Source organism: Numida meleagris, chromosome 2 (assembly GCF_002078875.1).
Source record: "Numida meleagris isolate 19003 breed g44 Domestic line chromosome 2, NumMel1.0, whole genome shotgun sequence".
NCBI classification, from domain to species: Eukaryota; Metazoa; Chordata; class Aves; order Galliformes; family Numididae; genus Numida; species Numida meleagris.
In genome coordinates, this window is record NC_034410.1 from 44,841,086 (window position 1) to 44,863,226 (window position 22,141).

Here is a 22,141-nt window from a genome sequence, read left to right on the forward strand (position 1 = left end):
TCACATGCAGCCTCCACATCCTGATCGTCCTTCTCTTGACAGCCAAGGCTCCCGTGAGCCCATCCTTCCTGTCCCCCTCCCTCATCCCTGCCCAGGGCAGGAGGAGAAGCCAAAGAAGGGACAGAGGCAGCTGCTCCTGGGGAGAACCAGGCTTCGGATCGAACAGAAAGAAGTGCTGAATTGCAGCAAGAAGATCCAGGCCAGCTGCTTGGTTTGGACTGTTCTTTCAAGACTGGACAATCAACCATTTAAAACAACAGTACAAAATACTAAAAATTCAAAAACCGCAAAACCAAATAAACGCATTTTCTTCTTTCAAAAAGGAACGCAGTAATTGTCTCTCTGCTTTAGGAACCTTAGAGTTTGCACGTAAGTTCCCGCGTCCCCTCCTTGTCTCCCGCACACAGGAACGTACCCCACAGCAGGACACACTGCCCTCATTTCCAGCCCCAGGAACAACCACCGCACTGCACACACCACTGAGGCTGTCCCCTTGCCCTGCCACAGCACCCTCTGCTACGTGGCAGGAATATTTCATGCACACATCATCAAGAACATAGGAAAAAGCCCATTTTTATTCTTGAACCAAAGAATCATATATGCAAACTCCCTAATACTGAACACCAAAAGATCCTCAATGAATTACAAATGTCATTTAGAAAGTAGAAAACAGAATTTATTTTTACTTACTTTGCTGGAATATAAAAATTAAAAAAGTAAAAATCAAGTTTAGTTATCAGTCTAGAACCCGCTGCTGTTGAGAAAATAATGATGTATTTTCTGTTTTTGCAGCTTTTTTTAATAAGAAATGGCCTCAGTTGTGTAGTTCTTCCTTGAAACTCTTTGTGTGAGCCTGACTTTGTGTGAACCTGACTTTGTGTGAACCTGACTTCGTCCATCCATTCTGAGCAGAATATGTCCCCTTTCATATAGCCCTTGGCTGTTCTACACATTCCCTCCCTCTCCCACTTACTTGTTTCACTGTCCCACAGACCTTCCACAGCTATTAGCAATTGTATGCGCAGTTTAAAGACAAAACACTACTCAGAACCCATGTTAATCACTGTGATAGTACCACATGACCTTACAGTGAAAAGAAGCTTTCAGCTGGTTTGATTCAGAACAGCCATCAAATTCCAGCTCACAGTATCTGTCCTTCATCTCAAAGGCACAAGGAGGAAAGCCATTCCCCCGACCACAGCGCCCACCAGCTGCTTGCAATAGAAGAGGAGGAGTGCGAAGCCTCTAGAGGGAAATGAGCCAACACAGGCAGTCAGCGTGTTTATAAAACACGCTCAAAGAAGAACAGAAAAGGGAAGAAGTCATGCATTTCTATTCCCCAACACCAACTACTGCTACTGTCTAAAAGATTTTTTTCAGGAAATGGCTCCAGACAGTACAAAGCACCACAGCTACATCCCGCCCATTTTCTGGGCCCGCATAACAACTGCTTTATTTACCATCATTCCCAGGCCTGAGTGGGTTTTAAAAGCTTCCTCCCTCCTACCAGAGGACTGACAAGTCAGAAATTCATGTCAAAAATGCATAAGCACAATTTTTATATATTTAAAATTAAGCTATCATCTGAAAAGAAACATTACAGCCTTTTTACCTTTAATGTGTCCGATCTTTTTTTTTTTTTGGTCAAAAATAACATATTAAAGCTGTGCAGCACCCACATTTTACAGAAAGCACTAATCAGATTAAAGACTTAGGAAGACAGCCTTCCGCTCAGAAGAACATCAGGGAGTAGAAGATGATTGGTCCTGTACTCTAGGACATGTATACATTAATGAGGTATTTTCAGAAAAGACAAAACCCATAATTTCGTATGCCTATGTGCAAAGGTACAATTCTTAGTACATTTGGATATTATTACTAGTATATGCAACTAAATCAGTTGCATATAGTGTAGCATTTGGAATATGACAAGTGCTTGAAGTCATCAAACATCGTTAACACGGCACATCATTTAAATGAAAATCCACTATTTCATCTACGCAATTCAACACAGAATATTCAGTACATACTAGAAAACGGATGAGGGCAACCAAGTATATTCTCTTACAAAGTTGATCAGATGCTTTTAGATAGCTCTCAAATACCTTATGTCTGGAACTGCACTTGTTAGTGCATCCAAAGAAAACTTAGGTCTAACTTTCCTTTCATGATTCTTCCCATGGCCCCAGGTTTTAGCCAGATAACTTTCTCCTTATTTTAATAAACTTGTTGAACTGAGAGCAAGACAGTCCCTCACCTATAAAACAATGAAGTGGCACAGTACTGAGCGACATCAAGGAAAGAAAGAGCTGATGGAAGCCACTGAACGACAAGGCACGAAGAGAATGCACAATGTGATGTGCCACCCTGCAATTACGTTAGCTACCTCCTAAACACGCTAATCTGGTTATCAGCGGATAAGGGCAGAAATGCATTAGCCTCTCCAAGAAACAAGAAATCCTGAGCAAGGAATGGTTCTTGACTAGTTTTCCTCAGCAACCTGAGGAACAAACGCAGACCTACATTCACACAAGCATGTGAAATGCCTTTAGACCAAGCTACCGAATGCTTTCCCATTGGCATACATTCAGCGCAGAGGAAGTTAAGAGTTCAATTGCTTGCTGGTCCACAAACAATTATTTTCTTCCTCTGCCTGCTTCAAACAAAAGACTGGAGAGCTTGAGACAGTTAACGGGTAAACAGAAAACTTGGCTCTTCCCTTTAATCTTCTCTTGGGAAATCAGATTAAGATTCAACATTTAAGCATTATGTTTTATTTACATTCCTGCTCATGTTCAAGAAAAACTTAAAGAATGCCAAACAGTTACAATAAGCCACTGTCTTGCATTTCAGACAAAATGTTCAAACTACCACCTCCATACAACGCCTCCAAACATACTCCATTTACCTTTACGACATATCCAGGCTGATTAAATGAACAAACCAAGGAAAACAAATTACAAGTTCAGTTCTCTGACGTACCAGCGCAACACTGCCCAGAACGATGGTGTATCTTCACAAACAGTAAGTTAAACATACTGGCCACAGTACAGTGCTGTTTTGTCAAGAAAAAAATATTTCTCACAGGCTACAGAATTGCTAACCTTAGAACAGAATGTTTCTGGTGTGTTGTGGGATGTACAGGATGATCGTGAAACAGAAAATCACAGCTAAGCCAGCATTTACATACAGAAAAAGAAATCAAAAAGTTTTCTTAATAGTTACCAAGGTTTTGTTTTCCCTAACAGTTTTATAGCACAATGCCAAAGGACTGAATTCTTTGTAAATGTGGTAAGCAATAGTTTCAAGAGAAACCAGCAGCTACATAATCATCCTACACACTCTTAATTGTATCTGGCATTACTGCTCAAAGCTCCCACACAGAACGTCAGCTGACTGCCTGAACAGTACTTTGTTCTTAGTGCCTTTGTTAATGACGAATTTAATTATACAGAGAAAAGCTCCACAACCACCCTCACTTTATAAACCTCGACCATTACAGAACCACAAAAATCCTACGGCTTTGACTAGGGAATACAGTTATTTCTTAACATGCTACAACTCGCATCCTTCATCCACGCATTACCGCAACCCCTGTTTACACCACACAGAACTGCACTGCTTCATGGGAAACCAGCACTGAGAAAAACAGCCCTAGAACAAAAATCACAAGAAAGAGTTCACTGTGCACTCAGTTCCACAAGGACGGTGCCTTCCCCTGCCGTCTGCTGATGACAAACAAAAACAAACGCCAGAGAGCCGCCTGAGCATTCCTAAGCGTTCAGCATCACTCCAGCGGCTCCGATCCCTCTGTTCTGCCTCCCAGCTTCGCACCTCCAAAGAACCCAGCGACAAGCGTCCATTTCAGGACGCCTCAGAAGAGGTCTCTGTCTGGGTCTCAGCAAACTCAGATAAAAGATTCACTTTCATCAACGAACAGAATCTTTATCGGGCCAGTTTCCTTTATGTTTTTAGCACTACGCACATTGTACTCCGTAAACGCAAAGCCCTCCTCCTACGTTCCTTAACTTGCTTTAAGTCAAATGACAACTTCTCAACTTCCTCTGAAAACGAAGATGCACGTACGGGAAGCTGTCACACCAGGAGATGGTACGGAGGCAGAACACGAACCCGGTTTTTATCCAAAACGTGACCACAGGGCCCGCACCGCTTTACTGACCTACTTTCTCCCGGTTTGTGTAACAAGGCACCGCGCTGCGAAGGAAACGCAGCTCCACGCCGCAGCGTCATCCGACAAGCGGCGAGCCGCTTCCCTGACGGCACCCGCAGCGCCGCGCCTTTCCCCGCCGAGCAGCGCGGCCGGACGCCGCCCGCTCACGGGGAGGACCCCGCGCAGCGCGCCCCGAGCCCGCAGCGGGACCCTCCTCCCGCCCGGGGCTAACCGCGTCGGGCTCAGATGTCGAGCCGCCGCACGCGGGGCTTAGCGCGCTTACCGAGGTCCAGCCTCGCCGCGAGCGCAGAAAGGGGAGCGGCGCCCGAGGCTCGCCTGCCCCTCACCGCGGGCACCGCCGCGGGACCCCGCACCCGCCCCCAGACGCGGCCGGGGTCGCCACTCACCGTCCCCGATCGCCATCATAGCGCGGAGCGGCCGCGGGCGGTGGGTGCCGGGACGCGCAGCCCCCGCTCCCCGCCGCCACAGCCTCCCGCCGCACCCCGCTTCAAAATAGCAGTCCCGCCGGCGCGCGGCCCGGGCCCCGGCCCCGTCCCACCGGGGACTTTTACTGCGCTCCGCCCCCGCTCCGCCCCGCCGTCACGTGCCCGCGCCCTGCCCCGGCCGGGCCTTGCTGGCCGCGGGCCGAAAGGAGCGACGGAACCGCGAGCGGGGCGGCGGCGCTCCGTGCTGTTCAGTTTGAGGAAAGCGCCTTTTCCTGACGGTGTCCGGGCAACAGCTGCCGCAGAGCGTCCCGCAGCCGTCGGGAAAGCCTGGCGGAACCTCAGCTCCTGCACACGGCTGGCCCGAAACCGACGCGACAGCACCATGTGCTGGAACAAGCGCTTCCTCCCCATGTATTTCCTCTCGTCAGAGGAGAAGTCGGGAGCGAAGCGCCTCGCCGAGCTGCTCCCTGCCGCGCTGAGCCGCTCGCTTCCTGCAGCGCGGGCGCTGAGCTCCAGTTCCCAGGGACGCACACGGGGACCTCGAGGCACAGTGCGGGCAGCGGCCCGGGCGGCACGGTTCCATACGTCAGGATATAAACCACAAAGGGCAGCGGGTGAAACTGATCATCGTACGAATGCATGCTGAACTGCCGTATGAGCAAGCAGAACACAGACGGACCCCAAACCACATCGAATGCTCGTAGCACCTATCACCAGCCTCAGCGTTTCCCACGCTATACATTCACACCACGTCCCATTGGCGAGTGCTGCCAGTGTGTGATCTCACTGTCTCCACAGAAACCCTATTTCTAAAAAGAACACAACAAAGGGGAACGGGGAAGAAAAAAAAAAGCAAAATATGGCAAAACAAATAAACATTTCTGCTGCAGATGTTTATTGTTTGTTATAGGAGAACATTTGGCTTGACTGCATCTTTGTAATCTGTAACGTCACTCCCCCTTGACTGGGATGCTAAAATCAGCGCATCCCACCGATCACAGTGTATGTTTATAAAGGTAGCACTCCAGGGCATGCCATTTAATGGGAAAACTGCATGGGCTGAATAGAGATGTACAATTAATACTCAGCTTGGATCATTCTATTTAATGAAGCAAAATATAAAGCTCAGTGTTATTATTTTCCCTACTTTTGGCTCCCTGTCTGAAAATGTACGCTACTCTCCAGTACGGAGGTCTGCTTAAATTCTCCTAGAGAAAACAGTATTTACAAATCTCAGCCGGCAGAAACAAGTGCTTTCTCAGCTTTGAGATTGGCTGCCAGCTCCGTTTCCATAGAAATGCACATTCATGTGCTGAAAAACGGGGAGGTGCTTTAAAGAGCCCCCTCCAGTTTCCAGGGACGCAAGACATTTCTGCTGGAGCAAAACGGCAAAACAAGCCCCGCACGCATGATCTGGCACCACAGACAAACACATCCAGATATGATTCTAATAACGTGTTGCATTACTGTCAATGTAAACAGAACCCAAGCTTCTCAGAGCAGCTAATTCATTCACATAAATCATGGCAAAGGGAAGATGTCTGATTTTACTAGCCATGGCTGATTGCAAGGGAAGATGCTGCAATGAAGACGGGGGAGAGGGAATCAAAGGTCAGCAGGAGAGGCAAATTATTGGTATGATATTATTTAAGCTTGTAATGACTTATCAAGCAGCAGCATAAGACTCGTGCCCAGTCCCCTCATTAGACACAGGGCCTTCCACGCTTCCCATTTGCTGGCTTTTGAAACTACACCCTGCCCCAGTTATTCTACCGGCACTTATTTCACTGTGCTTTTCATGTCTTTGGCCCTTCGCTAGAATCCATCAGTCCCTACAGACAACTCATTCCCACCCTCATCACTGTGCTATCAGGGATTAGATTCAATGAAGGAGGATGGTAGCACAGGACTGAAAGGACTGCTCACGCTCGGCCCGTTATCAAAGGGATAACAACACATGAAATCCACCAGTGTGCATGAGAACACAGGAGGAAAACCTTTTCCTCTCCTCCCTGTGTTTCTCCCACACATGCTGAAGAACACCAATACAACGTTTCTAAAACCGCCACATGTTTAATTGTGTTAGTAGGAGCATATTTTTCTTGTTTGTTTGTTTGAATTATTAAAAATACTATGGAAAATGTTCTTGTATTCAGGTGGAGTTTTTTAGGTTATGGTTCTTTTTTGCATATGCAAAATGAAGTGACTGAACAACTGTCAGAAATATTATTTGAAGAAAGGAACCTAAGTCACATCTCTGCTTTCTCAGAAACTAGGTCAACATGACAAAGACTTACCAGCACAGCAGTGCCACTTATGACTATGTAAAAGATGGCACCTCTGACAGTTGTTTTTAGCAAGCCTTTCTCTATCCAGCACGCACTTTGAAGAGAACCGCTGTCAGTTACACCTAATTTCTTTGAGAAAGCAACTCAGTTAAGATAGCAAAAAGCCACTCCTTTGGCTGGTTAAAAGAAAAAAAAAAAGTCCACTATGGACTGCACCATTCTAATTATACTAAAGTCTGTGGAATGTTTTTTGGCCTTTGACTCCTCACCCTCTGGAAACACAACCCTACTCCCCACTGCTGCCTTTCAGCCCTACTCCAAAATATCAGTCTTTAAAAGCACTAAAAAAATCCTCCATACTGTAACACATGTATTTAGACATTAACACCTGGCCTTCATCCAGAGATATTTGATAAAGCTCCGAAAAGAAAAGCTGGTAACAAAGCTACAGGAATTCAACACTAACTTTACTGCTTCCACGTGTAGGTTTAAATACAAACTGTCCTTCAGAGAATAAGGAAAGAGAAGGTCGAGATAAACCACTAACAATAGAAGAGTATATTTTCCGTAACATTAAAAAAACATCCGCTTAGATGGATTCAACAGAGAAACGAGGTTCAAGTAAAGATCCTGAAACAAAGGTACCAGAGGGATTCTGTCTCTGGGACTAAAGAGGCAGACTCATGGTGGCTTCTGCACAGAATTTGCCACCTACAAGCCCCAAAGGATTTCTACCACTGTAGATCAGCACTAATACCTGTATGGTACAGATGAGATAAAATGGCTTAAAACAAAGAAACTGCACCAACTCTTGTAAGATACAGGCCAAAAGCTCCTATGTGCAATGTAAACTAGTCCAGCAATAAATATGGTGTTTCTTTATTTCCACATTACTTCAATTATCTCATAATATCTCATTATATTTACTTTCTCTTGTAACTTTCTCATATCTCTTGAGAACTGCCACCAGAAAAGATACAACTAAAATGTATCTTTGAGCCACTCAAACCTATGCAGTGATACGAACTTTAAAAGCAAAAAATAATGGTTTACCTTTCCAACAGGAGTCAATCTACAATCAAAGAGAATATTTATGTAAAATATTTTTCTCAAAAATTAATATTTTCTGTCCATTTTTCATTACAAATTAATTTTCTCATTTTCAAGCGCTCAAGAACAGCAACGTTTTACTTCAAACCAGAACACAACATAGAACTTTACTGTAATCTCAAAAGGGTTTAAAAATGCATTTCTGCAAACCCACAATCTCTTCTGTTTTCACAGTAACAAGAGAAAGGTGAGAGCGTTTCAAATAAAGAAATATATTTGCATACATTATCAAATCACATATGCATTCCTCAAAATATTTCTACCCTCAAACCGTTACATTTTAGATCTGGCAAAGCCTCCTTTCCAGTCAGAATAGTTAACAAAAAGTAAGTATCTGAAAATCCTCCACTATAAACCAAAATCTGCCGACTGTTTGCAGAAGACAGACAATGAAGCTTTCAAAACCAATCAAATAAAAGCCACTGCCACAACACCTCCCTTGTTGCACTGTTATGTAATTGCTGGGTTTTTTAAGTATAGTTTTAAGTAAGAAAGAATGATGGTTTTGCTCTTTCATCCTATAAAATACTGTTTCAGGACTGCAGCAGGAAGCAACAGGAATTCATTGCGTAACAGTTTCGTTTTCATGAAATACACCAGAAAAAGAGCTTGAAGTTAGTACGTTAAAGGAGAATTTTAAGATGAAATCATAACTTCAACATTTAAGTGTCTCTGAATGCTTCAGTCACCTATTTCTCTAATTTAGAACTACTCTATCATTATTCAACATTTTAACTGAGAAGAAACCACACAGAACAGCCATTATTCAATTATTTTCTTTCAGAATCACTGCGAGATAAAGGCCTGTTTGATTTCTTTTTTTTCCATGCTCAAATACTCTGCAGCATTCTCATAACCTCTCCTGTGTGCACACATAACTTGTTAAAGATTCACTGCTGCTTCCCATATGGTTTCAAAACCTTTTCCAGTTGTACTCTGACTGCAGTCCTAAAAACCACTTTTGGTAATGTAAGTTTGTTTCACTACGCAAATGGCTGTTTTTCTCGGTATACTTGCATATGTTTCTTGTCAACCATCTCACACTGTTAATACTAGCACTCAGATACTTATCTCGTATTAATCTAAAGCTGATGATTAACATATGTGCTTTCATACTCACCACTGATGTTACTTAAAATCATATTTCCAGAGTCTCTCACTTCATCAAATTTTGTAAAGATTGTTTGCAACCTGTAAAGAACAAAAATATATTTACATATATGTATATATATAAAAGCACATATTCATATACTGGAAATCCTCCAGGTTACCAGTAAAAATGTGAATTAGTTTATTAGTATATAGAAAGCAGTCAGACAAGGGATTATGAGTTCTAGAAACCATTTCCAAAGGACTCCCCTTCTTAAGTTAGTTGAGCATCTTCACACAAATGCACATAAAGCTACATCAAGTCAGCAAATAAAACTGAGCATCATTATTAGTAACACAATGAAAAATAATGACAATTCTGAAGTACAGGTTTAGTGATATTATATAGTGGCTTTCAGAAAGGAAGTGGTATTGCCCAATTTATACACAAACCTGTAAGGCAACAATTTGAACTACAGAATGCTTATGTGAAAAAAATAGGCAGTGATTGATATTTCATTTGTTCTGTGACAACTGCTAATTTTCTCAAAAATCTGGTTTATTATGAGAATATTTTTGAAGTGGTTTGTGCTTTCACTGAAAAGAAGAAATTCTTTTTTCTAGACTTAAGGAACACTAAACACTTAAGTACCACTGATTCAAAAGCTGACAGTGGAAAACACGCTGCAATTGCTTAGCTACATGTTAAACAGAAAAAAAAAATTGAAGAAAAAAAATGTCCACATTAAGGTAGAAAATGTTATTCAAGCAAGAAAGTTGGCCAAATCTGAACAGCCAGCTCCCATCACTTCTGCAGAAAATGCAATAAAAGCAGGAGAAGTATCTCAGCATGGTATGTACAGATGTACGGACATTTCAGATACAAAACTAGCAGAACTGAATACTGACCTTAAACACATACTTATCAACTACAAGTCACACAACAGTTGGCAAATCTAAAATGGGTATAGTTCAGTTATACTACCTCACACTTTCAAATACTTTAGAAGCCTTTAAGTGTTATTTTCACTTGCCAAATACTTGAAAGCATTTGCTAGACACCACACAATGAGCTGAGAATTCCACAGGAAGGCCTACCTTACTCCGAATGTCTACAAAACAAACAAACAAAACCCTTAACACTATGTCCAAAAGGCTGAAGCTGTTATCCTGAGAGAAGCTGAATATAAAGACTACAGAGAGCAACAGATGTCCTTCAGAATTTCACCTTGATTCTTATATCTTGTTAGGCTGATGGTGTGCTTTTGGCACACACACACATTTTTCAGAGAATTCAAAACAAAAAATTATTTCCTGCTCTTTTGAACTTCCTTATCAAAACACGCTTTGCTGAGCATTTTAAACAGTAGAGAAAAGTGAAACATTTCCTCATAAATACATTATGATAATACATACGTTGCCTCTCACTCTGGGCAAAATATGTGATAAAGTAGTAACTATGAGCATTCCGTAATAATTTGTCAGCACTCAATGCTATGCAGTCACAGTGGTACAAGCTAGAGAGCAACACAACGCTGCCAGCTGTAAAAGCTTAAAAGCATGTATTTCTGACTTCAGACAGACATAGTTTTGTAGCACAGACACTGGTTAAGCTGACAAACATTTCTCCTTACTTCCTCCTTCAGAAAAAAAAAGTGTCCAAATGTGGACACGCAGATGGACCTTATCTACAGTATGAACTAGACAGATATGTAGAATGCACATACCACATAAAAGGCAGTCTTCATAAATGCATCCTGTAAAATACATAGCATTTCAAGATACGAAGCTGCAGCTTTAGACACAAGAACTCTCTAAACAAATAAATGTATTTTTTTTTACATTTATGTTTCTCAAGTAATGTTTGGAAAAGTTGTCAGATAACTTCCTGGAAGATCTTGAAAGGCTGTAAACACTCAGACCAAGCAAGTGCTACCTTCCAAATCTGTATGTATTCCTTCTATTCACGGAAGATCAGCTACACGTTTCATACTCTAACAAATTCCATTTGGTCCAAATGGAACAAAAATGGTTCCATATTCTTGGCTCAAAGTCCAAGAAATGCAATATCCAGTCTCAGTATTCACAAACATATTAACACTAATATTTACAGACTCAGAAACAAAGACTGTCAAACCTCTTTGGCAGTAACTTTAACTAAAGGGGAAACACAACAGCTGTATCTCCAGCCACCAACTCCATACTGATTTTTCTGAGAAAAGAAATATTCTTCAGGCCTAAATTTTTATTTACAAATTAATCTTAACAACAGAATAAAAATACACTGAACAAAAATACACTAGTAGAGATGAACTACAATAGTACAACTCCATCTTCTTTTATTAGCCATCCAGACCCTAATTGGGACCAATATCCTTCTGTAGACAGTCTACTATATTCTGCAAGTGCAAACCTATCAGATACAGATTATAAAACCTACTTAAGCTACTGTTAATTAATCACTAAGTACATTTGCCTTTATATAGACACAAAATGTATATACTATTTTCACATTTAAATAATTCGAGTGATTTCTCTAAATAATGCTTGATGAACTTTCCTGCCTTCCTTCCAGCTGACATGAGCTCTTATTCTCAGCTTTAAGGCAGAGTGCACTCAAGCAGATATGCACAGACCTCTAATGTGCAATTTGTTATGCAAATGAAGCAAGCCTACATTCTCTTAAATCACATGTTTACCAAATATTGAAGTAATGGTGCTAATATTTACGCCTACAATTTTAATGCACTGTCATAAAGTGAAAGAGCTGCAATATCACTATTTAAGGCTGAACTGAACAACTGAAAGCAGCTGTGTCTGAACTACAGATTATCTGTAATACTTAAAATCCTTAAAACCTACCCAGACACACAAACATGAACATAAATTTCCCTGATAATAATGCTAAGATGGTACCGTAAATCAAGTTGTTTCACAGACCATAACTCCTGCATATCCATACGAAAAGTTTTATGCATCGAAGTGAAAACTTCTGGCAGACAGTGGGGAAGAAACCTGTTAAACTGTGTCTGTCACTGAAGGAGCAACAGTCTGAGATAGAGCTAATCTGTCTCTCCTGAGCTTTGTCAACTGCCTTGTTACTGTGTTAAGTAGGAAGGGACAGCAGGAATTCTGCTTTCCATCAATGGTAGGGATGGAAACTAGTAGCTTCATGTTCAACTCAAGTAAATTGCAACCCCCCACTTCCTCCCAGCCTGAAGATTGCTCGGGAAGACACAACACTGAGCCTCAGAACCTGTATTATTTTCTGCTAACCTTGACTGTCAGGTGTGAAACTGCTGAGATTCAGTGGCAAGAACCAGTTTGATGCACACCAAGTCCAGCTTTGCTTGTTTATCTAAATGAAAATGGTACAACTACACTTACTTTCAGATCAAGGGGAATTTTGTACTCAAGTAATTCAGGCAGCAGGAATCAGCAGTTTGGTCCCTACTGCAAGTTAAGTTAGAAGCTGTTGATTAGCCTGGAGAGACAAAGCTCCCATGGTGTTTAATCCTATTTGGATCCCAAGATTTACTTAGTTTATATCACATGGAAACATGAGCAGGATGAGTGCTGAACCTAGACTTATGGACAGACCCAACGTTCAGAGTACAGACAAAAGCTGTTGTTATCTGCATTCTTTTGCTTGCATTCTCTGTTCCAAAAAATGTCCAAGACTCTGCTTTAATGCAAGAAGTTTTATCTGAGAAAATCCTATCTGCTATGGAACTGAATTTTTGGAACTGCAGTAACAATACAGCTTAAACTTCTGTGGTAACCATATGATCACTTCATACCCCTGAACTGTAACAATCATTAAATAGATGAGAATGCATACAATTTCCCATTCCTATAGGCAGGATAACGTTTTTGTACAAAGATGCTGAGCTCTGCCTAGCATGTGAAACAGTAAATTTGACACCATTCTGCTATGATAGTATTTCAATACCTTATAAACCATTAAAAACTAAGGCTAACAATTTTTAGAGGAGTCTCATGAGCCACAAAATCCATTTTGATATTCTGTCTGAGCCCATGTAGCAGATACAATCAGCTCTTTCAAAATAAAGAAACACTATTAACACTCAGAGTGCAGTGTCATGCCAGTTTGTAAGGAGTTAAGATTTTTCTTAAGTGCAAACGATTTTACTAACAAATTTGAAATATTTTGTTGTATAAACAGCAAAGTACAGTTTCAAGATCTGTCTGGTTTTCATACTGAAACAAATGCTTAACTCTGTAGCAACAAAACAAGGGCTACTTTTATTTCATACAAACTAACCAACACAGAATGCAGGCCAGCCTTTGAAGACTTGAATTATTCAGAAAGCAAATGATGAAGTAAGCATTTCCAAGATTTTACTTCATCTTTTGCAAGAAATATCCAATGATGACATGTGTACCAATCCAACTTACACTCCTTTAGAGCAGTCCCTTCTCAGTGAATCCCAGAATTTTAGTTCAGAATTGGGAAGTAGCTGCCTTTCAAAGTAACTATCTCTTGTGTAACTGTGGCCCACGAGCAAACCTGTTGTGGAAGGGGTTCTTCTGGTGTAATTAGCAAAAGCAAGGGAGGACATTTGTCATGATAACTATCTTCAAGAAAGTAAAGACTTGTTGCAGAATTTGCCACACTTTCATCTCACTCTCACGCATGTATGTATCCTTCTCTCTCACACAAGCACAATGCATGGAAAGGATTGAGTTAAGTGCTTCAGCTGTGACTCTCTACGTTCAAGTGAAACGCAAACTTTAGAATAAGGAACATGATGAATATATTCAAGAATTCAACTATTTTTCAACTATTTCCCTACTGTTCAGTGTACTTCTCACTGCATCCTCAATATATATGCATAATTTTTTTAAAAACTATTTTACAGCTCTCGGCTTCTCCTAAAATCATGGAATTTTAACTGGTGAATGTTAGACTGTTCTTGGTTATAAACCCATATGCCTCTTCCAAGCAGAAAAGACTGTAAAATAAATGTCAGAAACAATAGTAAACATCACAACATTCTGGGTCAATTTTATGTTCTGATTTAAAAAAAAAAAAAGTAACACAGAACAGCTCAGCATCACAAAATCAAAACCACTAGCTCACCTTCCAGAAGGAATTCCTCTTTTTGAAAGATCTAGTCGTACTTTCTCTCCCACATGTCTATACACCTCCACAATAGCTAGAATGGCAGCATCTCTCACCTGTGAATGCCAAGTTTAAATTATTATTTCATTTCAGGGTTTCGGAAAGCAAAATGTTTTGCTGACAACCCACTAATCTCCCAGACCTGCGTGCCAACTCATTTCACAGAACAGTTGAAACAGTGAGGATGGAAGGAAAAGGAAATACAACTGCTATTTCAAGATGGTATTTGTTCCAAGTTAGAGTATCTCCAGACAGTAAATGAAAAATCCTAGAAATAACAGCTCTGGAGGGAATTTCTGGGAATGACATAAGAATAGTATTTCTGGAAAAATGTGCTTTGTTTAAGACCTTATCGCACCAAGCAACACTTCCAAAAGTTAGTCCCTGCATTCAGTCTTGACACCTCATCATTTCTCCATGCAGCAAGGGCATTCTACAAAACTAGGTATCTGAAAGCCTGCAACAGTGGGCCAAAGCAAATGGCATTTCCTGAACTTCCTTCATAAGGAATTACGTGGTATCACATAAGCACAAGAAAGGGAGTACAAATATCTAGGGTAAAGGGAAAGAATGATTACAGCAAGAGATGAAGTGCCTTTTACAAAAACATAAAGCATAATCATCACAACGAAAACTGACAAAAATACATATCGTTATTCTCTATAAAGAATTTCTGGAATACTTGAGTATTGTTCTTTGTAGCAGTCTGCACTAAAACCACAATCGCTCTTATCAAGATATAAACTACATCTTCACTAATAGGCAACAAACGAGAAATTCTTAGCAGATTTTCTCCAGAACTGAGAAATGCTATGGTATATACAGGAGACAAAGACTTCGATGCACCAACACGATAAGCATAAAAACAAGATTTTATTTGCCCATCTCCTGCCAATGCTACTTTCTTCTTTACTCTAGTCTTAGCTTTTCCTCTAAGACACAACCTTAGAAAAATCAAGAGACAATTTAACTGTTTCCATTTGAAGGTTTTCTAAAGTTCAACAGATGTCATCATTATGAGCTACATCTTGATTTTCACTGCAGATGTTTTTACTTATATAAGTTGGTTTTTTTGTGTTTTGTTTCGTTTTCTACTACTGCCCTGTAGAAAATAATGATCTATTGCAAAGCAAGCTTAGCAGCTTTTCCGAAATGCCTACATTTATTTTGCATTCATTCTTCTCTCTAAGTATGGTTGCTGAAGCACCAGGAAGTAATGAAATACTTACCTGACTGTTTGAGTCACCAAATGCTGCACACAGATGTGGTACTAACTTGTTGAGACTTAATGGTTGGGCACCGTAACTGGAGAAAAAGAAAACAAAAAAGAAAGTATTTTTCTGGCAGAGAAAAAGAAAGTGGATCTTTAGCTTATCACTGATAAAATACAAATATCAATCAAGTTCTATCTTTCTGTTACGAGTCCCATGTTTAGTTTTGAAAAAAAAATTATACTTTCAGGTTTTCTTTTGGAAAGCTTAATGGTCAAGTTGTTTAGATTTTTCCGATTTATTATTTTAACTGAATCAGACTTCCTGAAGTATTAGTTTCAGACAAGAAAGGACATTCAGAAAAAGGATAGAATCCTTGTCTCCATAGAAACAAAAAGCTTACATGTTTAAGGTTGCAATAAGACACAAACACACTCCTTCTCGGGATCGGTAATTCTTGTGTTTAAAACCAACAGCAAGGCGTTCCCAAATGTACTATAAAACAGAAATAATTGTCTTTGATTACTAGGAGCACAATACAATGTAATTCTATCCATTTTCTATAGCTACATTCATAACATTTACAAAAAATAATGCGAGACAGGTCCACTGGAAAAGACACTTGGCAGATAAAAATTAAGTTAAAAAATATGCAGTAACGAACACAATACAGATTATTCTTACACTAAAAACAATTTCTAGAAATGTTCTTCAGAAATCTAACTATGTATTTGTATTGCTTGAGAAACAGCTTTAGAAAATATACAGAATTGTTACAGTTGATAAACACAAAACAAACGTTAACATTTCCAACTAGGGACACGAGCAGAAGTTGCTATATCCTTTCTGCTTCGTATTGTTTCCCAGCCAAGATTTTGTCTCATCCAGTTTAGCTTGTGCTTATCCATACCCCTGCTGTCCACTTCTCTCCTACTTCTGCTTTAAATTTACTTCTTAATTTTTCGGTTATTTCTTGCCTGTTCATTCTACTTTCTTAGCTTCCATTTTTGTTCTGCTTTCACTTCTCCTTTTGTGCTGGTGTCGCTTTCCGTAGTACAATTCTCTGGCTCACTAAACCCTCAGTTGCCTTCCTGCCTGTTTGTTTCTCATTGCCTTTCACTGTTCAGCTCATCATTTTACCTCTCCATCTCCCTGTCAATCTCCAGCTGCACAGAGCATAAAGAGTGTAAACGCAAAGCTTACGAAGCATGGGATTCCCAGTGGTATCTCAGAGCAGAAGCACAGCCCCAAAGTGCAACTCCCCCAGCTGCAGTGCTGCCATTACAGCCGGCACGGCGCGAGCATCCACGGCAGCGTCGCCTAGCAATGGCTGCACTCTGCCAGCAGCACATCTCGTGTGCAGGCACCACCCTCCCTCCTGCCCCTGGAGGGCTGCAACTGCGATGTACAGAGACTGCATAACATCTCCTAGATACCAATGACTGTGTTTGGCTTTGCAGAGAGAATACAAACAGCTATCGGTCAACAAAACAGCCAGTGAGAGAACAGGGAATACTGCACCGTCTGCACTGATGAGGAAGCACACTTCACAGCAGATGTAAAATGTTCCAGCCAGAGCCTACTCGATCACTTGGATCCATCTCGTGGTTTCTTGTTTGTGTGTCTTATACTTCATTACATTTAGAAAAAACAAGCCTTAGACAATCAGAATATAGCTTGCCAAAACTGCACAGCTTAACAGTAAAGAACAGGATTTCATGGAAGAAAACATCCCTCCGATTAGCCCTCTGTACAGGACACATGTGAAATAAAGGAAACCTCCCCACTAGGTGTGCAGAAATACAGCCAGAGAGGGAACTGTACAAAGAAACAACGCAGACTGAAAAGAAATTCAGTCTTTTGCTATTAAACCGACTGAGAGTACTGAATACATCTAAACAGAGAAATTCAAATGGCTTCTAAGAAATTTCAACTCTAATGACTTGCTAACAATAGTTTGTGCCAATCTCTCTTTATCCAATTCATGCATTAGTACTGTATGTATGCTTATTTTGATGGTATCCTGCATGTAAACAACCATGCTGAGATCTTAAAAACAAAACAAAAAACAACACAACACGAAAACCCCAAACATTTAAAATGAGAAAAAGGAACTGACAACAGGACAAATTAAGTGCTACTCCAGAACACATCAAAACAAACCAGAGGAGACAATCAGGAAGAAACTTACAAATTTTATCCCCAAAAAAGGTTTCCACCCAGCTCCTCCAAAGGGATGTTTCTCTGCAGCAAAGGGAGCCTAAAACTCTGTAGGAGGCACAGGAAAGACTCCTCTGTTTTGGTCCTTGCTATGATGATGATAGATGCTTTTTGTTCAAGTATTTAATGATACGTAAGCTATCCTGGGAGCTGACACCTGAGGCAGGTTTCCCCTGTCCTAGAGAGTTACCAGAAGAGCCATGCCTCCTCTCACTTACACATGCTGTTCCTTGCACCCCACAAATCTCACATTCTTTCCTGCACTGGGAGTAAGCTTCCTTCTACCATCTTAGTATACAGCCTAACAATAAATGTTCTCTTCAGAAATGGAAAGATGGACCAGTAACCGTAACTCATTCATCAGCAGGACCCACAGAAAGTAAGCGCAACCACTCTCTTTACTGGCGATTGTTTAAGGAAAAGTGTCTCCAAGATGCTATGCATCTATCCAAATGCTGTTACTATAGAGTCGGGTGTACCTCTAGGTCTGAAAAAGAGGCACTTCAGAGCATCTTGGGCACAGGAACATGTCACTTGAGAGCAAGTGAGCATCTAGCACTTATGCATCGAATGCTGTGATGTCTCTTGGCAAAAAATATGATCAAAAATACAATTTGTGAATGGATAAAGGCTAGGCTTCATGGATGACACTGCGATACTCTGACGCCTAAATCCCACTCAGATCTGTAAGGTTCTGCAGTTGCTTAACTTGCAATATTTTTGTACCAGCATGCAGTTTTCTCACTGCAGATAAAGTTTGCAAAATCATATTCCTTGTGCACAAGCACTCTTGTATCTATGAATAAAAGCCAGGAATAAGCAAGCAAAAAAATTCATTTTGGTTCACAAGAAATTAGACACTCCCTATTAACTCCTGCATTTAACCTCATCTTTTTAAGAAGAACTCAAATAACAGTTTCTCCTGACAACTGGGGTCCTCAGAATTCCAAATAATATCACTCCTCCATCAATAACGCCCTGTTTTGTAAAATCGTATATTTGTCAGACTCACAGAGTAGATATAACAGACTTAGCACTTGGAAGCCATACAGTGCTAACAGCTGTAGAAAGGTTTGCTAAACTCAAACTTCAACACACGACAAGGCAGAAGGAAACATCCCCATCTCAGTTCGTCAAAGGTTCACACAATGTCTGTCATACATGTAGAAAGCTAGATGTTCTAAGTTAGAATGCGCCATCTGAACTGTTAGACTACTCCTACTTGTTCAGGCACAAAGTAAATTTTAAATTCTGAGCTAAATAAAATTACTTACTCCCATTACACAAACTCAGATTCAAGAGGTTGTTTCTAGTATTTAATTAACCAAGTCCTGCCACATGACATAAAAACCTCTACTCAGAATTTAGTTACAATATGCAAAAACTGATGAATTGCGCTGTGCTAGGTTTTAATCTCCAGCCAAACAAAGCATCGGTGTTAACCCATTAAGAATATCTTTAACATTTACTTCATTAACAGTCACTATAACATTATGATATATCCAAAGTCAAGCTCATGCTAAAGTAATACGCTCAATGGAGACCTACATCTGAATCTATATAAAGTGAAACTATACCATGGGCGGTGCTGCCTCCTCCATCAACTTCAGTATGAGATTCTGTGCTTGCTCTCGAACTTGATCTTTGGCATCTCCCATACGATCTATTAAAGGCAGGAGAACTACAGGAGAGAAAAAAAAGAAAAAAAAAATGAAACACTTAACCAGTGAGGATTTTCAAATAATAAAGGGTAATTCTCAAACAGATTTAATATATACCTCATTCAAAAATAAAAGCTGACTGTAAGTTAGCAAAAGTATTTCCAATTCCGAAATGTATTCCTGAATGTTACAAAAACTAATAAACACAGTGAACTGCCATTGAAGAACACGGACTAAGAAGAAATAAAACCTCCTGTCTTGAAAACTGTATGAATGACTTCCATTTAACCTTCAGAAAGGATGCCATAAACTTCCGGATGTCTGGCTTTTCTGAAGAATAACACTAAGACCCAGGGAACGGAGGGGAGGAGGAAAAAATAGGATATTGTCAAATCATTGGGATTTTGCTATTTAATTACAAAAATGTAACATTGTTTTAAATCCTCCTATTCACACAGCGTATCTTGTGGTAACTCGGTCTTATCTCAGTAGAAGTTATTATTTTACAACCAAGTGTCCTCAGAAAGTATGTAACTAAAATTACATCAGAGCTGATGATTTCACATCCCACAAATTAGAACTCACTAAAAACTGAAGAACTTGACAAAACTTTGATTTGCTTGCCCACAGAGAACAGTTAATAAACGCACCAGGCAAACAAATTAATGCCGTATGATCATTAGGCGAGTTACAGAACCAACTCTTAGATCAGCACTGAGCAGGACGCCCTGCTGCACCGGCTTCCCGCCCTCTGTGTGGGGCCCACACACACACTCAGATTCTTCCCCCCCCCGTGCTCTCAGTACCACTTCTTCAAAGCAAGCGGCAACAACACTGAGTGCTCTGCTTTTGCTCAGGCCTTACAAGTGAGGTGGAATTGGCAGGGACATCACCTCCCACTTAGCTCCCTGGGGACAGAGCTTTTAGAGGCACTATCAGTACCTGAAACACGACCTGGGAGAATGAGTGTCACAGGCTAACGGTAACATTTACCTCTTAACAGCTCAACCTCGTGCATTAGCTTTTGTTTCTGATCTGATTCACAGGTTTCTAAGAGCTGGAAGCAGCAGGAAAGTAATCCTAGCTGGAGCGCTTACTCAACACAGATGATGACACCCGGCCTGCAATTCTCCTCCAAATCAGTATTCCAGTCGAGCGGGGACCAAGTTAGCAATTACCATGCCACTTATTTCAAACTTTTTACACCAGCCTAATATTTATCACTAGTCTTTTGGAAACTCTCATATTCCAACACCAGCTCACAAAGTTACACCTAAAATCTGCCTTTGCTGTGTTTGGTGTTGCATTTATGAACACCAGAGAGCACTTCACAGCTGCTGCTCGATCCCTCTCTCAGCCACTGACTTCTCTTCTCCTCGCCAAAGATAAAACTCTATCACCCTACTTTTTCAAAGGGAGATACGAAGAGTTCGAACAGAACTTGATGATATGATAATAACTGAACAGCAGCGTTGCCAGCAAAAGAAAGGGAACGGAATCATTAACTCTGGATGTCCTCTCAGTCCTCTGCTCCTACATAATAGAATTAAAACCCACAACTGTCTCCGTAGCTCGATTATTATTGGACAACCACATTGCTGAGGTTTGAATTTTTCCCCTACTGTATCTGAACACTTCCTAATTGTTCTAACCAGAACACTTGATTCAACTGACCCTGGATACTGCAGTGACATCTTTAGCTCTCATTATCCAGCTTATGCGTTTTTATCTATCTTCTCTTCCCTTTCTCCTCTGAATAAGTCAGTATAGCTACCTTCAGAACACACTTTGAAGGGCTTCCCCCCAAACCACGTTCTGTGAACACCAAAGAACTCCTTGAACATCAGAAGTCAGTTTTGGGAGTACACAGCTGACCCCTCCTAAACTCCCTGCATACTTACCGGTTACCTTTTTCCTTCCAACAGTACTTCCCATGACTTTTTCCAGCACTTCTCAGCTGAACTGCAAACTGCACCGTCCCTTACTGCTGAGACCCACAATGCTCACCTGACTACTGGGCAGCTCAAGGTAACTCTCACTTTACAAAGAGGGAAACAAAACCAAACAGTGAGCTGTTCCAAGGGAGAGAAGCACAGCGAGTGCCAGTCCTGCTGGAGCAGGGCTCTGTGGTGACTCATCAGCAGGCTGAGTCAGTTCATGGAGCTGCAGATACCAGGCTGAAAGCACTAAGACAAGCACAGAGAGCAGCTACAAGATGCTGAACAGAGATGATGAGGTCACCGCATTAAACTAAACGATGACACAACCCACAGATTACTAAACATGCCAGCCTTTGTCACCCAGCAGGCTCTGGCAGAGAGACTACCTGCTGCAGGAGTTGTTCAAGGGCCCACAGGTCCGCAGGCTTCACTTTTTTTCCCCCTAAAAAGGGGGAAAAAAAACCAGGAAATTACTAAGTTGGTTGCCTATGGATAGTTTCAGAATGCTCACCTAGAAGGGGAACTTCATCAAACACAATTCGAGTCCCTAATGCCTCCATCGCTCTTCTTCGAGATATCAAAAATGTTTATCAAGAAACTATATATATATTTTATATATTATTGCAGCTTTTATATATATTGCTTTTATATATATATATATTATTATTGCTGCTTTTTCTGCATTAGCAACAAAAAATAGCTGGAAGGTGTTTGCTCTCATTTCTCCTGTTAAGTGGGAAACACATCTCCCTGCCTAAACATTCTTAGACCATTTTCAAGACACTTGAGTCCCTCTCAGCATCCTGTTTCACCCTTCTCTTTTCCCTACCCTAAGCCTCCCCGCCTAGCTTTCACTCAG

General features: G+C 40.9%; 1 protein-coding gene across 14 annotated transcripts in view; it reads right to left on the reverse strand.

The window, feature by feature from the left end:
• Positions 1–22,141, reverse strand: part of CLASP2 (cytoplasmic linker associated protein 2) — a 142,163-nt gene that overhangs the window by 102,259 nt on the left and 17,763 nt on the right. For 12 of the 14 annotated variants that reach the window (XM_021386636.1, XM_021386639.1, XM_021386633.1 and 9 more), the window contains exons 3-7: positions 19,259–19,362; positions 15,865–15,956; positions 15,480–15,555; positions 14,209–14,306; positions 9,136–9,206 (exon numbers count right to left, since the gene is read on the reverse strand). In XM_021386636.1, the coding sequence (XP_021242311.1) occupies positions 9,136–9,206; positions 14,209–14,306; positions 15,480–15,555; positions 15,865–15,956; positions 19,259–19,362 (441 nt within the window). Of the gene's footprint in view, positions 1–4,578; positions 4,734–9,135; positions 9,207–14,208; positions 14,307–15,479; positions 15,556–15,864; positions 15,957–19,258; positions 19,363–22,141 lie in introns of those variants that run through there. The other 2 variants (XM_021386640.1, XM_021386637.1) reach the window with 2 other exon arrangements.